The sequence below is a fragment of the Lacerta agilis genome, chromosome 4, assembly GCF_009819535.1.
Source record: "Lacerta agilis isolate rLacAgi1 chromosome 4, rLacAgi1.pri, whole genome shotgun sequence".
NCBI classification, from domain to species: domain Eukaryota; kingdom Metazoa; phylum Chordata; class Lepidosauria; order Squamata; family Lacertidae; genus Lacerta; species Lacerta agilis.
Window position 1 is genome coordinate 80,727,722 of NC_046315.1, and position 22,275 is coordinate 80,749,996.

Below are 22,275 nucleotides of genomic sequence, written 5' to 3' on the forward strand. Positions count from 1 at the left end.
AGACCTCAGTCCCACAATGACTTCATTGGAGCATAAAATGAATGTACAAGTTGCATGGCCTCGCAGTATGAATTTAATCTATTTCTGTAAACTAGATTCTCTTATATAAAATGACAGAAACATTTGTGGGCATTTAGCTTTCTGGAACAGGAATCAAATGCTTTCCGCAAATCTTTGGCACGGATTACACTTGTGGCCATCTGGTGAGGGTGGCAGAGTGCCTTCTCACAATATGGTGCACCAGTTTAAACTCGGTTCAGGTGCCAACCAGGAATGAGTTCCATTCTCTGAAAGGAGATCGTGGTGGGAGAAGCAGCATTGTAGGGAGTGTGCTTCGTTAAGCTGATTAGCACACTTGGCATGTGTGCGACCAGAGTAATAGCTGGCACTTGTTCATTGCTTTACATTTTTGGTGCTATTGATTGAGAATCAAAAGTTAAATTGACTATTTGGATCTGTTGGACTTTATATTCTGGGGTTTTTTAATGAGTTTTTTTTTATAAGTTCGTATGATGCCCATTTTAGGGATGAGAATGAAGAATGTGCATGCACACACACACAGACAAAAATGTATACAAATATATAGAATTTTCAAACCTTGAACATCAGTGTGCTTTTTTTAGCATAGATCTGTATTCCCATTCAGAGCGAAGATTGATGTTGGTCCAAGAATCTTAGAAATGAAATGCATTTACTTTTTGCACATCACTTTCTAAAAGTGCTCCTGTTTAGGATGAGTTGAAAAGATTCCCATAGTGAACTGGTCTAGATGTTGCTTTTGCCACATGTAGTATAGGGATCGGCATGCATTTATTATTATTCATTTTATGATTACATTTATATCTCACTTTTCCTCCAAGAAGGTCAATGTGGCACAATGGGGATTGGAACTTGAGTTGTCCTAGTCCAGTACTTTGACTCTCATGCATGTAGTTGTTTGGGGGCATATTGTAAGCACTATTTTCCTTATTCAGGAAAACATACAGGTACACAAACATAACAGGAAACAGGACAACTAGCAGAATGTGGGGAGTATGTGTTCAGACTAAGTAAATGGTGCAGGGGAAAGGTTTAAATCCCATCCTCCAATGCAGTGCTCTTCATCCTGTTCAGAACTCCAAGACTGCTTTGAAAATAAATGAAAAAAGAAAGGAGGTCCACTCATTGATCTCCATTATTTTGTCTAGTTTGACCCTGACTATTGAATTATAAGTAGCGTTAGTTAATTAATTAATTAATGAATTAATTATTAATGTTCCTTTCTGACGTACCAAGAGACATTTATTTTGCACTTTAGGTGGGTATCCATATTGGAGCACAGAATGCAAAGTGAGAACAGGTCCTCTCTGTGACTTTGAAATCAGTAGCATTATGGAGTTGGCAAATGGAAGGGTTTTCTGAAGTCACTGTTGGGGGGGAAGGGTGTGTGAAATAACATTTTGTGGAAATGCTTCAGAAAATTCCCGTTTGGTATTGGGAAAGCAGCCAATTTTAATCACAGTATTTTTGTTCAGAGGGATATTTTTGACTTGCTTGGTAGATCTATGTGCAAATTATTGCTTTTTAAAAAGCTTGTGCTGTACTCTTAATCTGTAGCAGAAGCCTAAAATTTGCTAACAGAATTTATTGTATATTAATGTCAGGCTAATTGAATGAACATGTGTGTCTACATTCTGTCTGTCTTACTGAAAATTTCAACCATGAAAAGCAGACCACATTTTCTCTTATCTTAAACATTTTTAAAGTAATTGACAAAGAGCGTATCCTTGAATGACAGAACTTATTCCAAAACAGCTTTCCACCAAGGGCCAATGTCAATGCTTCTATATTTTGTCAGTTTCTTCTCTTTATGCTCTGTTTTTAAACTGATAGGTAAAGAAGGAGCCCAATTTTCTACTGCCTGGGTCTTACTGAGTGTCCTCCTAGGAGCTCTAGCCATGCTGTGTAAAGAACAAGGAATCACAATACTGGTAAGTCTTCTCTTAACAGTTAAGCATTGGCATTTCTTATCAGCCAAAAGCAGCTCACTGTTAAATAAACTCTCTTCATATGGCAGAATATGTGCCCCTTATGGTTTGTGCATCGCTTAGGCTTTCTTACAGAAAACATGTGTTAAATTCAGCAACGACAGTCGTAACAATCTTTCCTCTTTTCCTGTTTTTGTTCTCTGATTTCTATTGCAAATGCTTTCAGATTTGGTGTTCACCAAGTCTGAAGGTGTGCTGAGTGCTGATTTCACTACATGAGTTATTGTTGGTGTTACTGAAGAATGTACACCAATGGTTCCATGAATAATTTCCCAAGTCTGTCTGTATTATACTTGGTTAAGACTTGCAAGAGTGTCTTATTGCCTCGTTGCTCCCATTTCTCTCTATGAGATTGATAGTTTAGGACCCTTGGTGTGAGACCCAACTCTTCACCACATACAAGGAAGACATAGTGTGGAAGCCTTTCATAGCAATGCTACACAACCATTCACGTAATGACAGTAGGAAGTTATTGGTTACATGGAAGTCACTCAAGCTTTAGTCCAGCTCCATCAACCCCTAAAGAATGGTGTGGATGAACATATAATAATAATAATCAATAATTTATTATTTATACCCCACCCATCTGGCTGGGTTTCCCCAGCCACTCTGGGTGGCTCCCAACAGAATATTAAAAACATGATAAAATACCAAACATTAAAAACTTCCCTAAACAGGGTTGCCTTCAGATGTCTTCTAAAAGTCAGATAGTTGCTTATTTCCTTGACATCTGATGGGAGGGCGTTCCACAGGGCAGGTGACACTACTGAGAAGGCCCTCATGAATGAGTTGCAGTGAACTGTAGGCTGAGGCACTGCTCCCTCCTCCTTTTCAGACAAAATAAAGAGAGAGAAATCTCCCCCTTTCATTGTAGAATAAACCACAGTTTCACTTGGGGCCACATTAAAAACTTGGGGACACTGGCTTATTTTAACCAAAGTTAGTTTAGACAAACCGAGATGTCAAAACTCTGGATTAACTTCCTGGTTTGTTTCTCAGGTGTTTTTGTATATTAACATTGATCTGAGCTTTGTTCCAAAGTGTTTTCCCTGCTTCTCTTGCACATGGAGCAGAAGCGCACTGGGCTTGTCACAGTTCATTCAGGACAACCTACAGTACTGTTATGTAAACCATTTAGAGGTTTTCAGAAATTAGGCAGCTGTTTTTATTTATTTCATAAAATGTATATACTGATTTTTAAAACCAAAAAACTTTCATGTCAGTTATAGAAATTCTGTTTAAACAAATAAATAGTTAAATGAAGTGGTTTAGGCCAGCCTTCTACAATCTGGTGCTCTCCACACATTTTGGACTACAACTTCCATCAACCCCAGCCAGCATGGCTGCTGCTGGGTTGTAGTCCAAAAACAGGCTGGGGAAGGCTTGTTTTAAGTGATTGGTTTGAGGCTTAAGAGACCTACACAGATCCAGAGTAATTATTGAACTGGATGGTGTAACTCTTGTTGGTATCCATCTGTCTCAAGAGAGAGTGGATTGTGCCTCTGGGGGTGAAGTGAAACTTTGCAGGGCACAATCCTGGGCAGTATGTTTGGGGGTCCTGGGCTGCCCAGATGACAACTCCCTCCTTTCAAGCTCACTGACATGGCCCAAACGAAAGCAGAGCAATACATTTGGCACCAGCTTGGCCGCAGGAGTTGCTGGAAGGAGGCATACAAGGCGCCATCCAGCTGTCTTAGGGACTCCACTCTGGATTTGTATAGTGTTTAATCCTTAGCCTTTTCCCTTCTTGACGATATCCCGCAAGGCAGTGGAGATAGTGTAAATATATAGCAAAATTTAAATGAGAGAAATCTCTCCTTTCTCTTTCTTAACCTTCTTTCACCTTCTCCCTGTTTTGTTTTCATCCCTGTCTTCTTAGGGTTTGAACGCTCTTTTTGACGCTGTGATGATTAACAAGCTCAATATTTTGGAAGTTCTTTTGAAGATACTACGCAAGGACAAGTCGCTGGAGGTGATTCCATTTATATATTTAAAAGAGCCGCCGCTTTAACTTCCTACAGTTAGCATTTAAGTGTTAGCGTCAATACATCTACAGCAGCATGAAAGATCAAGCTGTTCTTTGATCTAGTAAGTGAGATTATTTGGAGGTCAAACACTATGACAGAACATTGCCTTCAAAATGTGAGTGTTCATGATCTCAGCCCCAATAAGCCTCAATATTGCAGATCCTTTAATGTGACTTACTGCAACTGTTCTGTGGGGCACTGCTCTGAATATCAGAGGGAATGCTAGTAAAACTAGTTAATCATGTGGATCTTGTTAGAATAACAATATTACATCCTTTAAAATCTCATTTTCCGATAGGGCAGACATAGCAACTCTTGTCTTCCAATCACAATTCTGTTTTTTGTTTTGGATTCTTTTTTAACAATGAATATACATCAGATGCTTTGTGCCACCTTAAGATGAGTAGGTGGAGGAGGTGATATATAGATTTACGTCCTTGTTTTGTGTGTGGGTTTAAAAAAAATATAATCCAGATATATATTTTTAAAAACCATCGCCTTCCTGAACTTGCTGGCTTGCTCACTTCCTTCCTGTAGCAGTAGCATACATAATCTTCTCAGTCCTTGCACTCTGCAGTTCAGGCCTTATGACAGGCATAGGCAAACTCAGCTCTCCGGATATTTTGGGACTACAACTTCCATCATTCCTAGCTAACAGGACCAGTGGTCAGGGATGATGGGAGTTGTAGTCCAAAAACATCTGGAGGGCCGAGTTTGCCTATACCTGCCTTATGGGAACCTTTGTTCCAGGCTTACGTTCAGGGGTCCCAACTTTTGGGGGGGGGGTTAAGGTAAGCCCTGCCCCACATAAGAAACAGTGCATGCAAACCATTTGAATGGCAATTCCCATCAATTTTGGGGGACCCCAGTCCCCTCAAATATATTTCATATTTTTACTGTCTTCTGTTCTTGCAGGTCCATACTTTTCATTCCATTTTATCCTGCTTTTGACTGGCCACAAGTTGACCGAACATCACTTGCTTCTCTCTTCCTAAACCTCTTCCAGGCTACAACATGCATCTCTTTAAGTCCCTTAGATTTTTTCTTCCTGATCGTTAGCATCTCTCTTGTCTTCTCTCTTTTTCTTTTTTTCTTTTTGGCTCAGACTTTTAGCCAAGTGGCTATTCAGATTTCCAGACCTCAGCCTCCTAATGTAGCTCTTTCTTTCTAAAGGCTTCTGGGAGAGCTTTCCCCAGCCAAACCAACCTCTTATTTCCCTCAGAGAAGCTAGAATCTATTGTTGAGAGTTTTCTTCTTCCTTGCATGGTGAGCCTAGAAACATGAGAGCTTTAATGACATAGTCTACAGCTTAATATTGTCTACAATGACTGCCAGAGGCTCTTCAGGATTTCATAGAATCATAGACTCATAGAATTGTAGAGTTGGAAGGGACCCCAAGGGTCATCTAGTCCAACCCCCTGCAGGGTAGCTCATTAAGCTAAATGTTTTTTTTAAAAAACTTTGCTGAAAATTAAAGCGTTCATTTGACATTTTACCACAGAATTTGTAACTCTAGTGTTAGCAGGCTCCTTTGATTGTTTTTGGTGTCAAATGCTGTGAGCTGCTGCCATATCTCATATTACATTGCGTATCTACTGTCAAATACAAAATAAAACAGGGTGTCGGTTATTTATTTGTTAGTCAAATGCTTTAGAGTGTTGCATGTCATCTGTCAAATACAGTGAAATGCTAAATACAATTACATGTGGTTGTTGAGTAAGAAATGCTATGTCATGGTGGCTGTTTCATACTTTAAATAACTATTGCCACCATGATAAATTCTTAATTTGATAAATTCAGGGTGGTTAAAGCAGTGAGAGTACTCTTGTGCCTGAGGTACCAAATAAAATATATACAGATTCTTTTTAGAAACTTGCTGTGTCGTATGCTCGATTAAAAGTTTTGATAATAGTATGCATCTTTTTTCCCTTTGCAATCAACTCCAAACGTGCCTACTTGGAAGCAAACCCCATTGATTTCAGTGGGGCATATTTCCAAGTGAGTATGCTGAAGATTGGAGCCTATGTTTTATTGTAAATCTTTATGGTGTAGATGAACCAGAGCAAACAGCAAGTTTATTTATTAGACTTTCATGTTCTTGCAGTTCCCTGTTGTGTCTGTAATACTGCAAGGATATGCTGAAGAATTTCATATCTGTACCCTATACTCGTAACCGGTAGTGTTGCTATAACGACAGTTGCCTCACAAACTTTTATGTCGCTATCATGTGGCTCACAGTTGTTGAACTTAATTTGAGCCAGGATTCAAATGGCACCACCATTGATTCTCATATGAAGGCTTCTTCCTGCAGTTTTCCAAACATGAAAAAAATAAAGATGAAGCCGAGTAGAGGCTTTGAGGCCTATCAATTTTCTTCAGAAATCCCGGGCACAAAATGTTGTTTTTCTTCTTGGTGCATCTATTTCCACTGCTTGCATAAACTGTCTTCTCACGATCCTGGATAGGCGCATCAAAGTCTTAAATCTTAGTCCGCTGGCTGAGGGCGGCAGAATGGCAGCAGGGGAAAGCTGGCTTCTGAGATTGTCCACATTGAGGGACTCAAGATTTACCTTATCTTTAAAAGCCAGGATACTTACTAAAACCCTTTGAACTGAATGGGATGGGGTCGTGGATTGGATGGAGGTACCTCTCCACCCAGCCATCTAGCCTCTGCATGCCAAGTGACACCAGTGTCATTTCTGGTGGCACAAAAGTTCCCATGTTCTACTCACTGAATGTGCCAGTAGGCAGAAATGTAACTGGTGGGATCCCCGTTAGCAGCAACCTCATAAAAGAGAATTGGGGGGGGGGGGGGTTAGCGGCATTAGGCTTGATTACTACACCAGCTCCAGGCTACTGCATCAATTTGCCTCCTCCTGCTTCTACCCCATTAAGCCCCACCAGGCAGCACCTAAGTCTATGTACTGTATATCCCACCGTTCTCCCAAGGAGCTGTATGTGGTTTTCTCCACACATCCCAAAACCACCTTATGAGGTAAGTTAGACTAAGAGACTGGCCCAAGGTGGTGACCCAGTGAGCTTCAGGGCAGCATAGGTCTTAGAACTTGTGTCCAACACTCTTAACCACTACACCACACTGACTGCTGTGACTTTTCTGCACTTCTGTGGAAAATGGAATATAAATGCAGCGCAGGGCTGCTTGTACAATTCGCTCCATGCTTGGCAGCGTTGTATTGTCTGTACCCTGCATTCCTTGTATGGGGATCTGATGTCTTTAATAGTGGGATGGCTTCGCTCACCATTAAATCACCGTGGTACAATACAACAACCAAACTTTTTTTCTACCATGTTTCTGTTACAAGCACAGGAGTCCTTATTACTATCATCATTATCATTGGTAATTAGGTCAGTAGATGGCAAAGTTAGAGAAGCATTAGTACTACCTTTCCCACCCCACCCCCCACTACACATTTTCTGTTACACCCATCTTTCTGAATTTGCAGTTTTTAAAAGGAAAAAGTTGTGATAACCTGAGCTTTTCCTTTTCTTTTTCTTCTGCTCTTCCTCTCTAGAGCCTAGTGGTGTTTAGAAAAGGACTTATGTTCAGGATGACTCTTCTGTTATCTGGAGGAGCCACCATGCTGTATGTGCGCTGGCGGATTATGGGCACAGGACCACCAGCGTTTACTGAAGTGGATAACCCAGCTTCATTCGCAGACAGTATATTTGTGAGGGTAAGTGGCAAAGGCATTACTTTTCAGTGAGCTAACAAATCAAGGACTAAAAAAAAGCGGAGGGGCCATGTGTCATTTGCAGAATAAATGCTTTGTACATAGCAAGTTCTCCCATTCAGTTCCTGGCAACTCCCAAGGGTAGGCTTGCAAAAAGGCTTTTGTGGACTGCTGCCAGTCAAATTAGACAGTACTGGACTAGATGAACCAACAGTCTAATTTGGCATCAGGCAGATTTAAACCATCAAAGTGGTAAAAGCGTCATTCCTTGAGGGCTCTGAATGAATGATGCTTTTAGAATGTGGATGTTTTAAATCGGGTGTGGAACCTTATTCAGTCCAATGTCCACATTTCTTATGGACAACTTCTGACAGCCACACACCAGTTGTGGACAGGGGACGGGGACAGAAAGGGGTGGAGCAACCATGACTCTTGACCTTCATATAATGGGTTACATTCCAGCCATGCAAAAGCCAGAGGTTTACACACACGTCCATCTCCCTTCCAAGCACACGAGGCATTACCACAGTTCAAGGTGCTCTCATTCCAGCAAGGCAAAAGCACCCAAGGATGTTGTCACACCCCCCTTCAGGCTCAGAGGCAGATTTTGGATAGTGCAAGTAGTGTGGTCACACTGGGCACACAGCTGAAGAGGGCACTTTCTCAAAGCCCAGTGAGTGCTAACCTGGCTTCGGGAAGGTGGTGTGAGGGCTCTAGATAGTGATGTGCAGTGAAATTTTCCATAGGGGAAAAGTTAGGACCAGAGGCACCAGTTTGTGAAGGTGATTGTGTGTGGTATGTCGCGATGTTGTGCGTGTGAGCATCGTTCCTCCCTGCCTAAGCCAGGCAGAAGCTTCCTGGGCTTTGGGAAGAAGGTGCCAGGGGAACTTTTAAGGGACTAGCCTAGTCCCCTGAGGCCACTAGCTGCACGCCACTGGTCCTAGAGTCCTCCTGCCTCCTTCCCAAGCCAGACAAGTGTTTACTGGGCTTCAGGAAGGAGGTAGGAGGGCTGTGGGACCCTGTCAGAGCCTCGTGCCTCTTGCCCGAAGCCCAGCTTAAGCTGGCACCACAAGGGGGGCATATTACCAAGGTCTCCCCACTCCTTTAAAAAAATAAATGCTCACCTTTGGATCAGGATTTTTTTTGTTTGTTTTGGAAATGTCTACTTCAAAGTGAATGGCTCTGCTGGATCTACCACAGTCTGGTTAGATTAATTTTGCGGAACTGTCTTGATCTGAGTAGCCGTAGTTTTTCAGTCACATATGTTCTCTATGCTTTGAACTGTGGAGCTGCATAAGGCTGAGCCCACTGTTAGGTGCCGAAGCCAAAGAACTTTGAGCAAAAGCCAGAAGTGGGATATTGCCAGTGGCACCCACTGGATTGTAACCATACAAGCCTTCTTGGAAAGGAATATTCTTTTGAGTAGCCAAATTTGTATGGTGGGGAGCCGGGGACAGCAGAACATGTAGTTACACTGAGATAACGTTAATTAACTTACATTTGATTAGGCTGTAGGCTAGAGTCTTGGAGCCAATAAGTGATAAACTGATAAACTGTTTTGTTAAAGAGGAGGCTTAAATAAAAACTAGGCGATCGGAAAAAGTAGTAGTGATTTTACCCCCTCTCCCCCCTTCCTAACAGCCTCTTAAAGTTCAGTATGAAGTAAATGTTTGTTTTTCCTTTGACTGACAGGCTATAAACTATAATTACTACTATTCGTTGAATGCATGGTTGCTGCTGTGTCCCTGGTGGCTGTGTTTTGATTGGTCAATGGGCTGCGTGCCCCTTATTAAATCAGTCAGTGACTGGAGAATAATTGCACTAGCAGTTCTTTGGTTCTGCCTAATTGCTCTGATGTGCCAAGCCTTGTGCTCCGAAGACAGCCAGAAGAGAAGGTAAACGACATTATTGAATTTTAAATTTCTAATTGGGTTTTCTTATATCCAGCATTCTTCATCTTCCTCCTCTTCCTTTAAAAAAAAAACAAAAAACAACCAAATCAGTGGAATCAATATACCTTGGCAAACCCAGTTCAAATAAATATTTATAGCTCCAACTTGCATTCTCTTCCCAATTTGGCTCCATCATTTTTTTTTACACTGACTATGGGGAGGCAAACTTGTAAAAGGGAGGTACGGATGGCTGCTTTATGTTCTTTCTGAAATGGCATTTTCAGATCCTTAACTCTGTAGGGGGTAAAAAGTAATTTGTGGTCAGAATAAAGTGTAATTGAAGTATGTTGTTTTCCTTCGCCTCTTTCCACAATGTTTCTTTTGTTAATAATAATAATAATAAACCCTTAAGAAAAAACTTTTAGGAAAAAAATGGTTCTGGTTGTTGATTAAAAAAATAAAATGCTGTCCCAGAGTGATTACTCTTCATCAGTAAACAGTCAGAGAGAAAATAATATGGGGTGGGCTAGGGGAACCCCTGTTGTTTTACAGAAATGAAAGTTGCATAAAGAGGATGAAACAATATTTTTTGAGAAGATATTACAGGTGTTGTTCTGGTGTTCTTGAACCAAACATTTAATCCTTTTAATTGGCAAAACTGTTCCTTGTTCCTGTTCCTTTTATTCCTCCATAAGGATGCTTCCTAATCTTGATACAGCTTTTCCCTTTAAAAATAAATAAAAACAAATGACGTAATAGTGCTTTTGAGACTTAATAGCAGTTCGTGTGCATTATTTCCACATTTCTACAACAGTCCTGCAAGGTAGCATTCATTCCTGTGAGATAGTGGCTTACCTAAGGCGTGAGCTTTGAACCAGCAATGTCACAGCTTGCACTCTTAACCCCTGTGCCGGCTGCCATCTTTTTGGTTTGCGTACAACACATAGATGCAATTACATATTGCATTTTTGCTTCAGGAATTTTTCACTTAAGATAACTTGGATCCCCTGCCCCCTCATTTTCCTTGGCAGATCCTTAAAAGTTTCTTTTTGTTTGCATGCTAATATTTGGATGATAAGCTATCAAAATATTTTCTTCCATACATGTGTTCCTGGATGATATCCAGAACGCACAAACACAACAGTATCCTGGAATCACAGAAAGGAGACCTGACATAAACATGGATTTTTGCAGTTAATTGTTTGTGCTTGTGTATAGTGAGGAAAAAACAAAGCAAATACACATGATCTGTGGTAAACCATAAAGTAGGAAGAACTCTTATGCCCAGTGATACCAGTGGTAAAACAGTAATTATACTGCAGAGACATTTTGCTAAAAACTAGACCCTGATGCCACAAGGAAATACTTCGCGTCTGTTAGTGTTTCTCATTCTACTTAATAAATATATCAGGAGAATCTAAAAAACAGCTGTAACTTGTTGCCCTTATGACAGAAGTGGGGATTAAATCTACAGGCATGGTAGCTTCTCCAGAGTGAATTAAACCTACCAAATCACAGGCAGGCAGTTCCAGGGGGTCTTGTGCAAGACAACTTTTTAAAATGTGACATTTTAAACAAAGAAAAGGTCAATAACACTTTCATTTTCTTCCAGAAATGGACTGATACAAGCAAATCCATATTAGTTTCATGATTTTGAGGAGGGGAGTGGGGGGTTGCCTCTCTTGATTACCTTAAAATAACTTTTATTAGCAGCTTCATAGCAGCTGGCTTAACTTTCTTGTGCTTGTGTCCTCCTATAGATAGACATTGCAAGGTGCAAGTGCTCAGAATAGTGCCTGTGGAGTGCTGAAGCACTCGAGAGGATTCCCACCTCTCACCCAAGCAAACCAGTGGTCATTTTAAAAAAAAGATAAATGAAGCATCTTTTTAAAAAAACATTCAGCTGCTCTGCTTCCAACAACAAAATCATCCAGAGCACTTTAGTGCTTCACAGATAGCATTCTGAACAGTATCGCTTTTTGCAAAGCCCATAGACCTAGGGAAACATATGGGCATGGGGGGAAACATAGAAATATAGTTTACACAAAGTAGAGTACAAAAACTATAGAGCAACAGAGCAACATGAGGTCTTGTGGGGGGAGTGACTGGGTGCTTTGGTGACCCTGTGGTCCAGCTCAGGGAGTGGTGAAATCACCTCAGTTCACCTCATTATTGAGCTCCAGCAAAGAGCTGCTATACACCCTTACTAAATACTCCCCTTCCCATTTAGGTAACCCCTTCAAAACCAGGGCTTCCCATGCATATTTAGAATGTTTAGATTGAGTACATTATGTTAAACTTTGGATCACCAAACTATTACATGGCAAGCACACGGACATCATTAACACAACCCCTGAATTGCTTGGAGTCTTTTCCAACATGATCTTTAGTGATATGAGATCTTCCACTGAGTAGTTCCTTTCTACCCTGCTTAGTAACATCAGAAATCTCCAGGTTTCCCCACGGATGAGCCCATGCAGCAGTTCCTTCATGCAACAGCATTACCATTCCTGGGAAGTAGGAAGACATTGGGATAGAAAAGAGCCATGGCATGGATTTTCCCCATATGATACTGTATTTCTGATATCACTGAATGGAATTTAGCATGAATTCTAAAGATTCCATGCTAAAAAGGCAGAATTCAAACAGATTCTTTGAAACCCCAGCTTTTTGCATGTAGATACTAAGTTGTAGCATAAAAATATCATAAGAAGTAATGATTGAGTTGTTCATCCTATAACTTACTTTCTGCTTTCCAGAATCCTGACATTGGGTTTGGGATTTCTCATCATCCCTTTCCTTCCTGCAAGTAATCTGTTCTTTCGAGTTGGATTTGTTGTTGCAGAAAGAGTAACCTACCTCCCGAGTATTGGCTATTGCATGCTGATTACATACGGATTCAGTCTATTGAGCAGACAAGCTAAAAAAAAGGTACTAACAAAAGGATCCATATAACTGACAACAGGTACACACACACACACACACACACACACACACACACACAAGCTTTAAACTGTGGTTCCTAACATGTGTTTCTTCTCTCCAAGAAATTTCTTGTTGCTGCTCTGCTGGGCCTCTTGTTGGTAAATGTGTGGCGTTGTGTTATCCGCAGTAACCAGTGGAGATCTGAAGAACAACTTTTTAGGAGTGCTTTGTCTGTGTGTCCACTGAATGCAAAAGTAAGTTTTGGAGTAATATGCATTAGCCATATGCACTGCACTCTGTAAAGGCAAATCCGTATTTTGAAGTAATAATTTGAACAAATGTAAAGGACATTAAAAAACTGAAAGTATTTTCTTTTAAGTCATTCCCCACACCACCAAGTAAGTTCAAAAACTATTTTTTGTTCCTCTGTCATTTGGATCTAAAATGCAGCTACATCCGTGGTACATTCCTGTGTGCCTTTCCCATCATTTAGAGCATTGGTCTTCAACTGGTGTGTCGGGAGCTACTACCAGGTTGCAGCCTGATGCAAGGTAGGTTGCAACCGCAGCACTACCGCCATACAAACATAAGAAAGAAAGAAGGAAAGAGAAACAGGTTCCCAAATAATATTTTGTTAAAGATGGGTCCTGGGTCCAAAAAGGCTAGTGAATACTAATTCGGATCAGGGGCGGAGGAAGGGGGTGCAGTCGGTGTGGGCCGCCCCGGGTGTCACCACTGAATGGGGGTGACAAAATGCTGGGCGGCACTCACTGTGGGGCCTGAAGCATGTCTGAGCCATGCGTCTTTCCTGGGAGAGACGTAGTGGCTTGGGTGTGTGCAGGCTGCCTCCCCCCCCCCCAGCTGTAGGGCGGCTGAGTGGGAGGAGGCAGGCAGACTCCGGAGGCCCCGCGGTGTGCCCTGCCTTCGCCCCACCCCTAGGGGCACGCCGCCCCAGGCGCCTGAGTGGCTTTCTCCGCCGCTGTTTCAGATCCCTGATTCAGTGTTGAGTGCCAGGTTACCTGGTCTTAACTTAAGTGGTCATATGCTGGTTTGCAGCCCAGGTTTCCAAGCTGGGCTTATAGGAAAGGCAATTGAAAAAATCATACTGCTTTGCTTAACTCCCAAGCAAAACTATCAGTCTCAGTAAAGATGCAACCTTAAAAGTTATCCCACGCAGAGGATTTCTTTTACTGTGGCATTTAATGGCAGGAATGAGCATAAGAGGATCACAGACAATTCAAGATCTGTATTGTTCTTTGCATGCATAATGCTGCTCTGGAAATCAGGTCAATCCCTGCTTTTATGCATTATTAAAAGCAGTTGTGGGATATAAAATAGCAAGCTACACTGTATCATATTTGCCTAGCATCAAAGTTGAATTGTTTCATGAATGAGCTTGGCAATCCATATCCTTTTCTCAGTCCGTATCTGTTTCTCAAGGCTTATCTTATGCAGAAAAGTTAAAACACCCGAACTAGAAATTTTCTAGCTTGTGCTTTATTCTGAAAGGTGGTGGCGATGATTCATTTAATTTATGTCCCACATTTCCTACTGAAAGATAGCAGAAGGCAGGTTACTGTGCTTGGTAAGCGGAAAAAAATACACAAAATCTGAAGTTTAAGACCCAAAGCAAACAAAATGTTCAGTATCTCCAGTATTTGCAGACAATTTTGAAAAATTTGTAGGGCACTTACAAAGAATTGGGATTGCGTGCTACAGATTTCCATCTCTCTTATAAACTGATTTCCCTAGGGTTCCTTAGGGAGACAGAACAGAGGAACTATAATAGTTCAATATATGGCTGTTGTGTATAGCATTTGATTGTCAGAAGCAGTAATCTTTGTGGATCTAGGGAACACATTGTCCCAGATTGGTTTGGGAGTGGGCAGGAGCTGTTTAGCCCACTCTTATTCAGGAGGAATAAGGGCACGCAGACAGAACAGCATTGCTGCAGCTCCACCCCATGGTTGAACCGTTCCTTTTTGTCACACAACAAAATGCAGCTATACATCTTCCACACTCTGTGGTACACAGTGTTTCACACTTCCTTATTGTAGAATGCTTGTAAAAGATGTAGCTAGACTCTGGCTTCTGTTTCCTCCATTGTGAATATGGCAGTTTCCTTTTTGTTTTAATTCTGAAAACATAAGGTCTATTTGCTCCTGCCAACCTAGCAGTTCAAAAGCATGTCAGTGTGCAAGTAGATAAATAGGTACCGCTCTGGCGGGAAGGTAAACGCCGTTTCTGTGCAGTGCTCTGGTTCACCAGGAGCGGCTTAGTCATGCTGGCCACATGACCCGGCAGCTGTATGCCGGCTCCCTCGACCAGTAACGCGAGATGAGCGCCACAAGCCTAGAGTCGGGCACGACTGAACCTAAGGGTCAGGGATGCCTTTACCTTTAAGGTCTATTTGGAGTTGGATATACTGTATGGTGGCGTGTTTTTAGGATTTCCCGTTTGTGGAATGATCTCCCTGGGAGGTTCAGCTGGCACCTTCATTATACACTTTTAGGCGCCAGGCAAAAAAAATTCTTCAACCAGGCCTTCAGTTTGTTACATCTGATACCCTTTCAAACATGTGGGAGGAGATCAGCAGTTTATTTATTTATTGAATTTATTGTTGGTTTGTTTTGTTCTTTTATTATGCATAAACAGATGGAGGGTGGTATACAAATAAAATAAAAGTATAACCTTCTTTCACATTGTGTTTCAAGGTGCTCTTAGCAGGGAAAAGTGATTAATTAGTTGCCATCATGTAACCAATTGCTTTGTTACATTTGTTTGGCAGTGGGAATGGAATTTGCTGGTAAGTAAAAATAGATTGATCTGGCCTTAGCTGGTATACAGACATGTTGGGATGCCTGGACTAGTTGTGTGGTTGTAAAGACTAGTTGGCTCGGGATGCTGCTGCCACAACCAACCATGTATCCTACTTCCCTACTCTGTGGCCAATGTCAATATGCTAAGCGAAGGCATAGGCACCAACACTGGTTAATACCATTAACCTATGATGCTGAAGTAGGCATAGGCCCAGTAAAAGGAGAGGCAGGTTTCTACATCCATTTTGTGCCTGCTGTGGACTCAATTGCTTGCCCCCCCCCCCCAATCTAAAAGAGTCCTTCCAGAAATCTGCAGGGCTGAAATTTGGATAGTCAGCAGAAATCAAGTAGTTCAGATATGTTCTTTGCTGACCTACAACTTTCTGTAAATATTTGTGTTGGAAATTTTAAAAACACATTCAACCAAAACATATCGGAACCAACATGACAGGAATTTTCAGTTGGATAAATGTTCAGTGAACTTCAAAGTTGCTGAAGACTTGCATTTTCACTGGGATGTTTGTTCTCTGATTATTATTTTCTTCTCTCTAATTCTTGTGTCATATTCCCTTCAGCTACATTTTTTATTTTTCCTGGCAGCTGTTGATGCTATTTGAACATACTATGACTGTGTTAAAAGCCTAACCGAGTCCCTGCTATATGTTCTATCACATACCATCACTGTGTAAGGAAAGAGGTAACATTGTGGGCCCATACAAACAATGTTGAGCCTGGCCCTGAACTTCAGAGGGGCCAGGGCTTGACTCAGCATCAGCTTTGGAAAAAGGGGTCAAAGCAGAAATGTTGTTTTTTTAATTTCAACCCACCCCCTTCTTGAAGCTTGACACTTCACTGTAAATTATTCAAAGAAGGTTGCACTTACCTTGACCTGTGGTATATATATTTATAAACAAAAGTAAGATGCTTTGTTCAACTGTAAATCTATTTTCAAAATTGCAGTTGCAGAGATTAATGCTGCATTATTAGTATCTAAGAGTAATAAATGTCTGGAACAATTAGCGGTAATACATTTCTGGCCTTTACTTTCAGGTTCATTATAACGTTGGCAAAAACCTGGCTGATAAAGGCAACCAAACAGCTGCAATCAACTATTACAGGGAAGCTGTCAGGTAAGTGCCAGTTTACTGTTTAAAAACAGGGAAGTGTCCTACAATGAATGCAAACAAACTGTGAAAAAGACTCTATGAACTGAAAGTGGAGACACTATATGCAGTTTTCCTTTTTTTTCCCTTTCATTTGTTACACAAGAAAATCTTTACTAAAATTAAAAGAGGAACAGGAGAAAATATTCAGAATATTGCATTTATCGGCCTATAAGAAAGAGCCTGGAAGACATGACATCTCAATGCACTGTTTAAAATAAATTAATTTTATTAGAATTATTCAAAAGAGAATTTAATCCAGGGGGGAATGAAAGTAGCTTAGAACACTATGCTTATGAAAATGTACACAGTGTGAATTAAAAATGTTGGCGATGTAACACAGGAAAGAATTGTGAGGTGGTCCCATCCCAATCCAGATTTGGGTAGTCGCTGAAAAAGTAGAAAATACGATAGGTTATTAATACCCAGTATTTTTGTTGTTAGGAGATATATACTAGCATGTGCACACAGACAAACTCATATATCATATATGTTGTATCCTAAATACAGATATGGGGTGCAATCCGATCATAGTGGCGAGTATGACTACTGTGTATTGGAATTTGTGTGAAATTCCAGAATTATCAAGCCAAAAGAAAATTAGGTAGTACAAACCTAACAAAATTAAGTATGGGCACATGAATGAAGGCAATAAAACTTGTGTTTGTAGAAAAATGAATAAAGGAGACCTGTATTCCTGTTGTTGTTTTTAAATTTAAAGCAAGATAATTAATGCTGCCTGGGTAAAAGCACTGTCCTCTGCATGTGCTCAACATGTTCTGCAGGCAAGCACCACTGATAGCAAAGCCATCCTACCAATGAAGCTACATTATAGTTGTTTCTTTCTGCATCACATTCTAGAGAGGGCACCATTTCCTGTCTCTCCTTTTAAATAAATCACTGTAGTATAGAAAAGATTGGTGATGGTGATTTAATATATGATTACGGTGTTGTAAATTTCCGACATTTGGTCAGGTTGAGATTCAAATAATAGGTGGAGTCTCACGAGTTGGTGGCTATATAGTGTAAATGAAAGAAAATGAGTCAAGTTGCCTTTTTTCAATGAGTAATTATTCCCCCCCCCCTTTACATGCCCAGATTGAATCCTAAATATGTGCACGCCATGAACAACCTGGGAAATATCTTGAAAGAAAGGAATGAACTCCATGAAGCTGAAGAGCTGCTGTCACTAGCTGTACAAATACAGTAAGTTTTTAAATACACAATTCCAGTTGTTGTTGCACAGGGCATACAAAAGGAGTGCTGTGTCCTGTCCTATATTCTAAATGTATCCAACAATTCTGCCTAGGCCTGATTTTGCAGCGGCATGGATGAATCTGGGAATAGTGCAGAATAGCTTAAGAAGGTATGGAGAAGCAGAGCAAAGCTATTGGACTGCAATTAGACACCGAAAAAAATACCCAGATTGTTACTACAATTTAGGACGTTTGGTAAGTGTATTGATTACATGTGTGCTAATGACAGCAAGAGACTAAGATGAAATGGATTTTGAATGTCACCTCTGTGGCGAACTTAAGCATACTTCCTAGATATTAACAGTGTGATTAAACAGCAGTACTTTGGCATGTTTCATGCAGCTTCCTAATAATATTCAGAGAGCAGTAGGTGAAGGGAACATCATCAGCCCTGCACTCCAGCCCATAGCAGAGCATCTGCTTTGCATGCAAAAGGTCCCAGGTTCAATTCCCGACATCTCCAAGTCAGGGTGGGAGAGACTCCTGCCTGCAATCCTGAAAGCCTCTGCCAGTCAGTGCATGCAATACTGAGCAAGATGGACCGACTCAGTATAAGGCAGTTTCCTATGTTCCTGTGTGTTGTTTCTACAGTATCAGTGGGCGAGAATTTTCACTGCAGATTGCCTTTCGTGGCTTTGACCATTATAAATTGTTTTCAAGAGCTTGTCCCCAAAATATAGCACTACTTGCTATTGTTTTTTTTCATATATACATGGATGGTTTTTTTGTATAAAGTAATATGAGCAGGAGTGGGACTAGAACAGGGGAGGAACTTGAGCATTGATCTAATTTATTCAGGACTACCTTTACTGTATTTGCTGTCATATTGTCATCCATGTTTCAGTATGCTGACCTCAATCGCCACATAGATGCATTGAATGCATGGAGAAATGCCACTGTTCTGAAACCACAACACAGTTTGGCTTGGAACAACATGATTATATTGCTTGATAATACAGGTACAGTATAAGAATTACCCGGCAATGTTTAAATAAGATGTATTCATGCAGTTTTTGCCCTGGTTACGGTTTTGTGGAATAAAAACTAGTGTGCTATTCAGCATCCTTTCCTCTCTTTTCTTACGTTCCTAGGTAATTTAGCACAAGCTGAAGCTGTTGGAAGAGAGGCTTTGGAATTAATACCCAATGATCATTCTCTTATGTTTTCACTGGCAAATGTATTGGGGAAATCACAGAAATATAAGGTAGTAAAATATTTCCAGTCATAACTTTTGAATGAAATAATTACCTTAATTGTTTCTCCATTGTTCATAGACTGAATAGGCTCTCAAAAAAATTACAACTCACATTAGAGACGAGTTGAAGTGTTGTTCTGTAGGTACATGTGGCAAAATAGACGTGCACATTTGTAATGTGGTGGCATGTACATGTTGTCATGGCAAACTACTCGTGTAAGGGGTTTAGACTACCAACTTTTATTCAAGGTCACCTGTGTTGAATAAAATATACTACCTTGATCTGTAGAGACACAGTAATGTTGTCAAAGAGCTGGGCATGTGGCTGGGTTTTCTGAACCTACAGAGTTACCAGCCCTAGATTTCATGAACATAGGAGAATAATTTCATTGATAATTCAGAGGGAAATAGGGAAAACATCAAAGCAAAGTAGCTATAGGAAAGAAAGGTTCAGTTGAACAAGGATTCCCCAGTAATCTGAGGTTTTTTATAGGCCTAATCTTCCTTTTTCAGATATGTTCTAGGAAGTAAGATAGCCTTTAGGGCCCCAACTGCTGGGTGCTAAACTAATTTACTTGATTCATCCCTAGGTGAGATTCTCGGGGGTCCCCACAATCACATGAGATTGGAATGCACACTCTGGGTTTTATTCAGCTGACTTTTACTCATTTCTGACTAAACAGAAAACACTAGATTCCTTACTGTGAACAAGTTCATGAGTTTTATTTAGGGAGGCAAGCAGGCAAGCGTGTTTTGCAGAACAGTTCAGAAACCACAGAAAAATATTTTTTATCTTACATGCAGCACATCTAAAAATCATCACTCAAATGGATAAATATAGAAATAAGACAAGGTTTTTCCTGAAAAAAACATTTAAATTAGAATCAGCATTTACCCTTGGATTATAAACAGACATAAAGCTGTATTAAGTAGCCCTGTAATTATGTCTGCATCCGCTGCATTGGAACATCTTAAAAAGTATTTTGAATCTCTTACCTGTTTAAATAATTGTTTTTCTTGAGTAATTGTAGAAATTTTGTATGTGTTGTTCAGAGTTTAATGATGTCATGCAAGAGGGATGTGTGAGCCTAGCAAAACTGAAAATGAATAATGAAAATATTCAGTCGTCAAAATCTTTGAAGCAAGTCAGTTAGAAAAACAAGTGAAAAGTCTTCTGTGGAGCATTTTTCTTTCTAGAAGTATTGTCTCCAAAACAAAGCAGATAAGCTTTCAAAAATTGTTGGCTGTAATAAAAGTAGATTCATCTCATTGATTTTATTGGGATTAACTTCATTTTAACACAAATATGCAGGTTTTAAGTGGTGATTTGTGTGAGCACCCGGTTATAATGCAGTCCGCAAGTGTTTTTGTGTTCTTACTAGCACAGAAGTAATTACTGTTTAATTGACAGCAACTACCAGACAACAGCTGGATCAGGCTGTGAATTATATTGTATGTATATCCATTAGAGAGAAGTAGAAGTGTGAATGCACATGAAAAAAATATGGTGACATAATCACATTAATAGACCACAGAGCATGAGGTAATTGGTAGTGTTTGGTTGTACTTGACATTGTATGCACTACAGAAATAGCTTGTCCTGTTGATCTCTTTTTCTGAATTATTCAGGAATCTGAAGCTTTGTTCCACAAGGCAATTAAAGCCAATCCAACTGCAGCCAGTTACCATGGTAATTTGGGTAAGACATTTTACAGCTCCCCTAGTGCAAACTTTTAAAAAATCAGACACACTGCTTGTACTTCTTTTCATGTTAATTGTCTTAAAAACTACTGTTTTTAAGGCATTATTCTGCTGCCTAGAATTCTATTCTGCCTACTTGCTAAACAAATTGCCAGCTAGAGAATGGAGTTCCAAAAATGCAAAGCTCAATGCATTGTATAATAGACCAACCAGGCAGCACACTGCAGCCCAGAGGTGGCTGCATGTCAGTGGTGGCAAATTGGCTCTTTTGTGCCATGCTTGCAAACCGCCATGAGCTCTCCTGATAAAAACAGCAATTTATGGCTCTAGCACAATCCACTCTTGTCATTCCCTGGCCTGCTCAGCTCCCAAACGCGTCCCCTCCAGCTGGCAACAGAGGAGGCTGCCACCATGCCGGCAGCCAACCAAATGTTTTAATGTTTTCTAAGTAATTGGCAAGATTGTCTGTCCTTCAACGACGTTACTAACAAAAACTCCTCTTTGCTGTTTCAGCTGTGCTGTACCATCGCTGGGGAAATCTTGACTTAGCCAAGAAACACTATGAAATCTCTCTGAAGCTTGACCCCACAGCAGCTGGGACCAGGGAAAACTATAGTCTTTTAAAAAGGAAACTGGACCAACTGAAAAAAAAAGGCGATGTCTGAGGTTTCTTCTCAGGCTTTGAATGCATACTGCATACCATTTATGGGCAACATGGCTACTAATCACCAGGGAGAAGCATTCAGTCATACTGTCATTTAAAAAATCACAACAATAACCCAATAATTACGGCATCAGCAACAAATACTCAAAATGTTTCATGAAGTCTAGTGGCAGAAGTAAATTTCTTTACAAAAAATAAAAAGCAATGCTGGTTTTGAAATTTTCGTTTGGAGAACTGAAAGGTTTGTATTTATGCTTTCAGCTTTTTGACCCAATTTCAAAACCTGTTGAATATTTACATTCTGATACTCAGAGCACTTAGGCTGGTAGGAGCAACTTATTCAAATAAACAGAAGGACATATTCAAAATGCATGTAGCAGTGAGGAGTGTGAACGTACCACACAGTATAGTTATCTGGAAAAGTAATATAATTTATTTTGCCTGTACATACATCTTACTGAAGCAGGAATTCTGATGCAGCGTTGGTATGAAACGTGGCCCAGTGAATTACCCTGAGCACAAATGTTGTTTCATTAATCTTTGGAGAGACCATGCTTCAGAAACATGGGGGAGGGTGTTTGTTCTTCTGGCAGGGTTTGCTCAGCATCAATACACTGCTAATATCCTTTGTAAGAACAGGATAGAATGAACTATTTTCAACAATTTATAGTGAAGTGAGGATTGAAGCTTAATTCAAATTGTTTTTAGATTCAGAATCTATCCTTAGTTGCTGTTGTACAGCTTAAAGGTAGTGACTTGAATGGTCAAGCATCCCAATGTCAAGTGTACTTTAAACTGTAAAGCCTTTCATGTTTGGTAGCTTGCCCAGAATCTTGTAATGCTTCAGCTGGGCAGTGGTTATTACATGTTTAGATGTTTGATTAGGTTTAAATCTGCTGTCCTGTTGGTAGCAG

The 22,275-nt window shown here is 40.4% G+C and overlaps 1 protein-coding gene across 4 annotated transcripts in view; it reads left to right on the forward strand.

Annotated features, from left to right (window-relative positions):
- TMTC4 (transmembrane O-mannosyltransferase targeting cadherins 4) overlaps positions 1–21,556 on the forward strand; it is a 39,951-nt gene extending 18,395 nt beyond the window's left edge. For 3 of the 4 annotated variants that reach the window (XM_033147811.1, XM_033147808.1, XM_033147810.1), the window contains 13 exons: positions 1,873–1,970; positions 3,907–3,999; positions 7,588–7,749; positions 9,439–9,641; positions 12,398–12,569; positions 12,686–12,817; positions 16,433–16,512; positions 17,644–17,751; positions 17,855–17,996; positions 18,646–18,760; positions 18,893–19,005; positions 20,626–20,695; positions 21,211–21,556. In XM_033147811.1, coding sequence (XP_033003702.1) covers positions 1,873–1,970; positions 3,907–3,999; positions 7,588–7,749; positions 9,439–9,641; positions 12,398–12,569; positions 12,686–12,817; positions 16,433–16,512; positions 17,644–17,751; positions 17,855–17,996; positions 18,646–18,760; positions 18,893–19,005; positions 20,626–20,695; positions 21,211–21,362 — 1,640 coding nt within the window. In that variant the 3' untranslated portion in view covers positions 21,363–21,556. The remainder of the gene's footprint in view (positions 1–1,872; positions 1,971–3,906; positions 4,000–7,587; positions 7,750–9,438; positions 9,642–12,397; positions 12,570–12,685; positions 12,818–16,432; positions 16,513–17,643; positions 17,752–17,854; positions 17,997–18,645; positions 18,761–18,892; positions 19,006–20,625; positions 20,696–21,210) is intronic. The other variant, XM_033147809.1, reaches the window with a different exon arrangement.
- Positions 21,557–22,275: the final 719 nt, after the last annotated feature.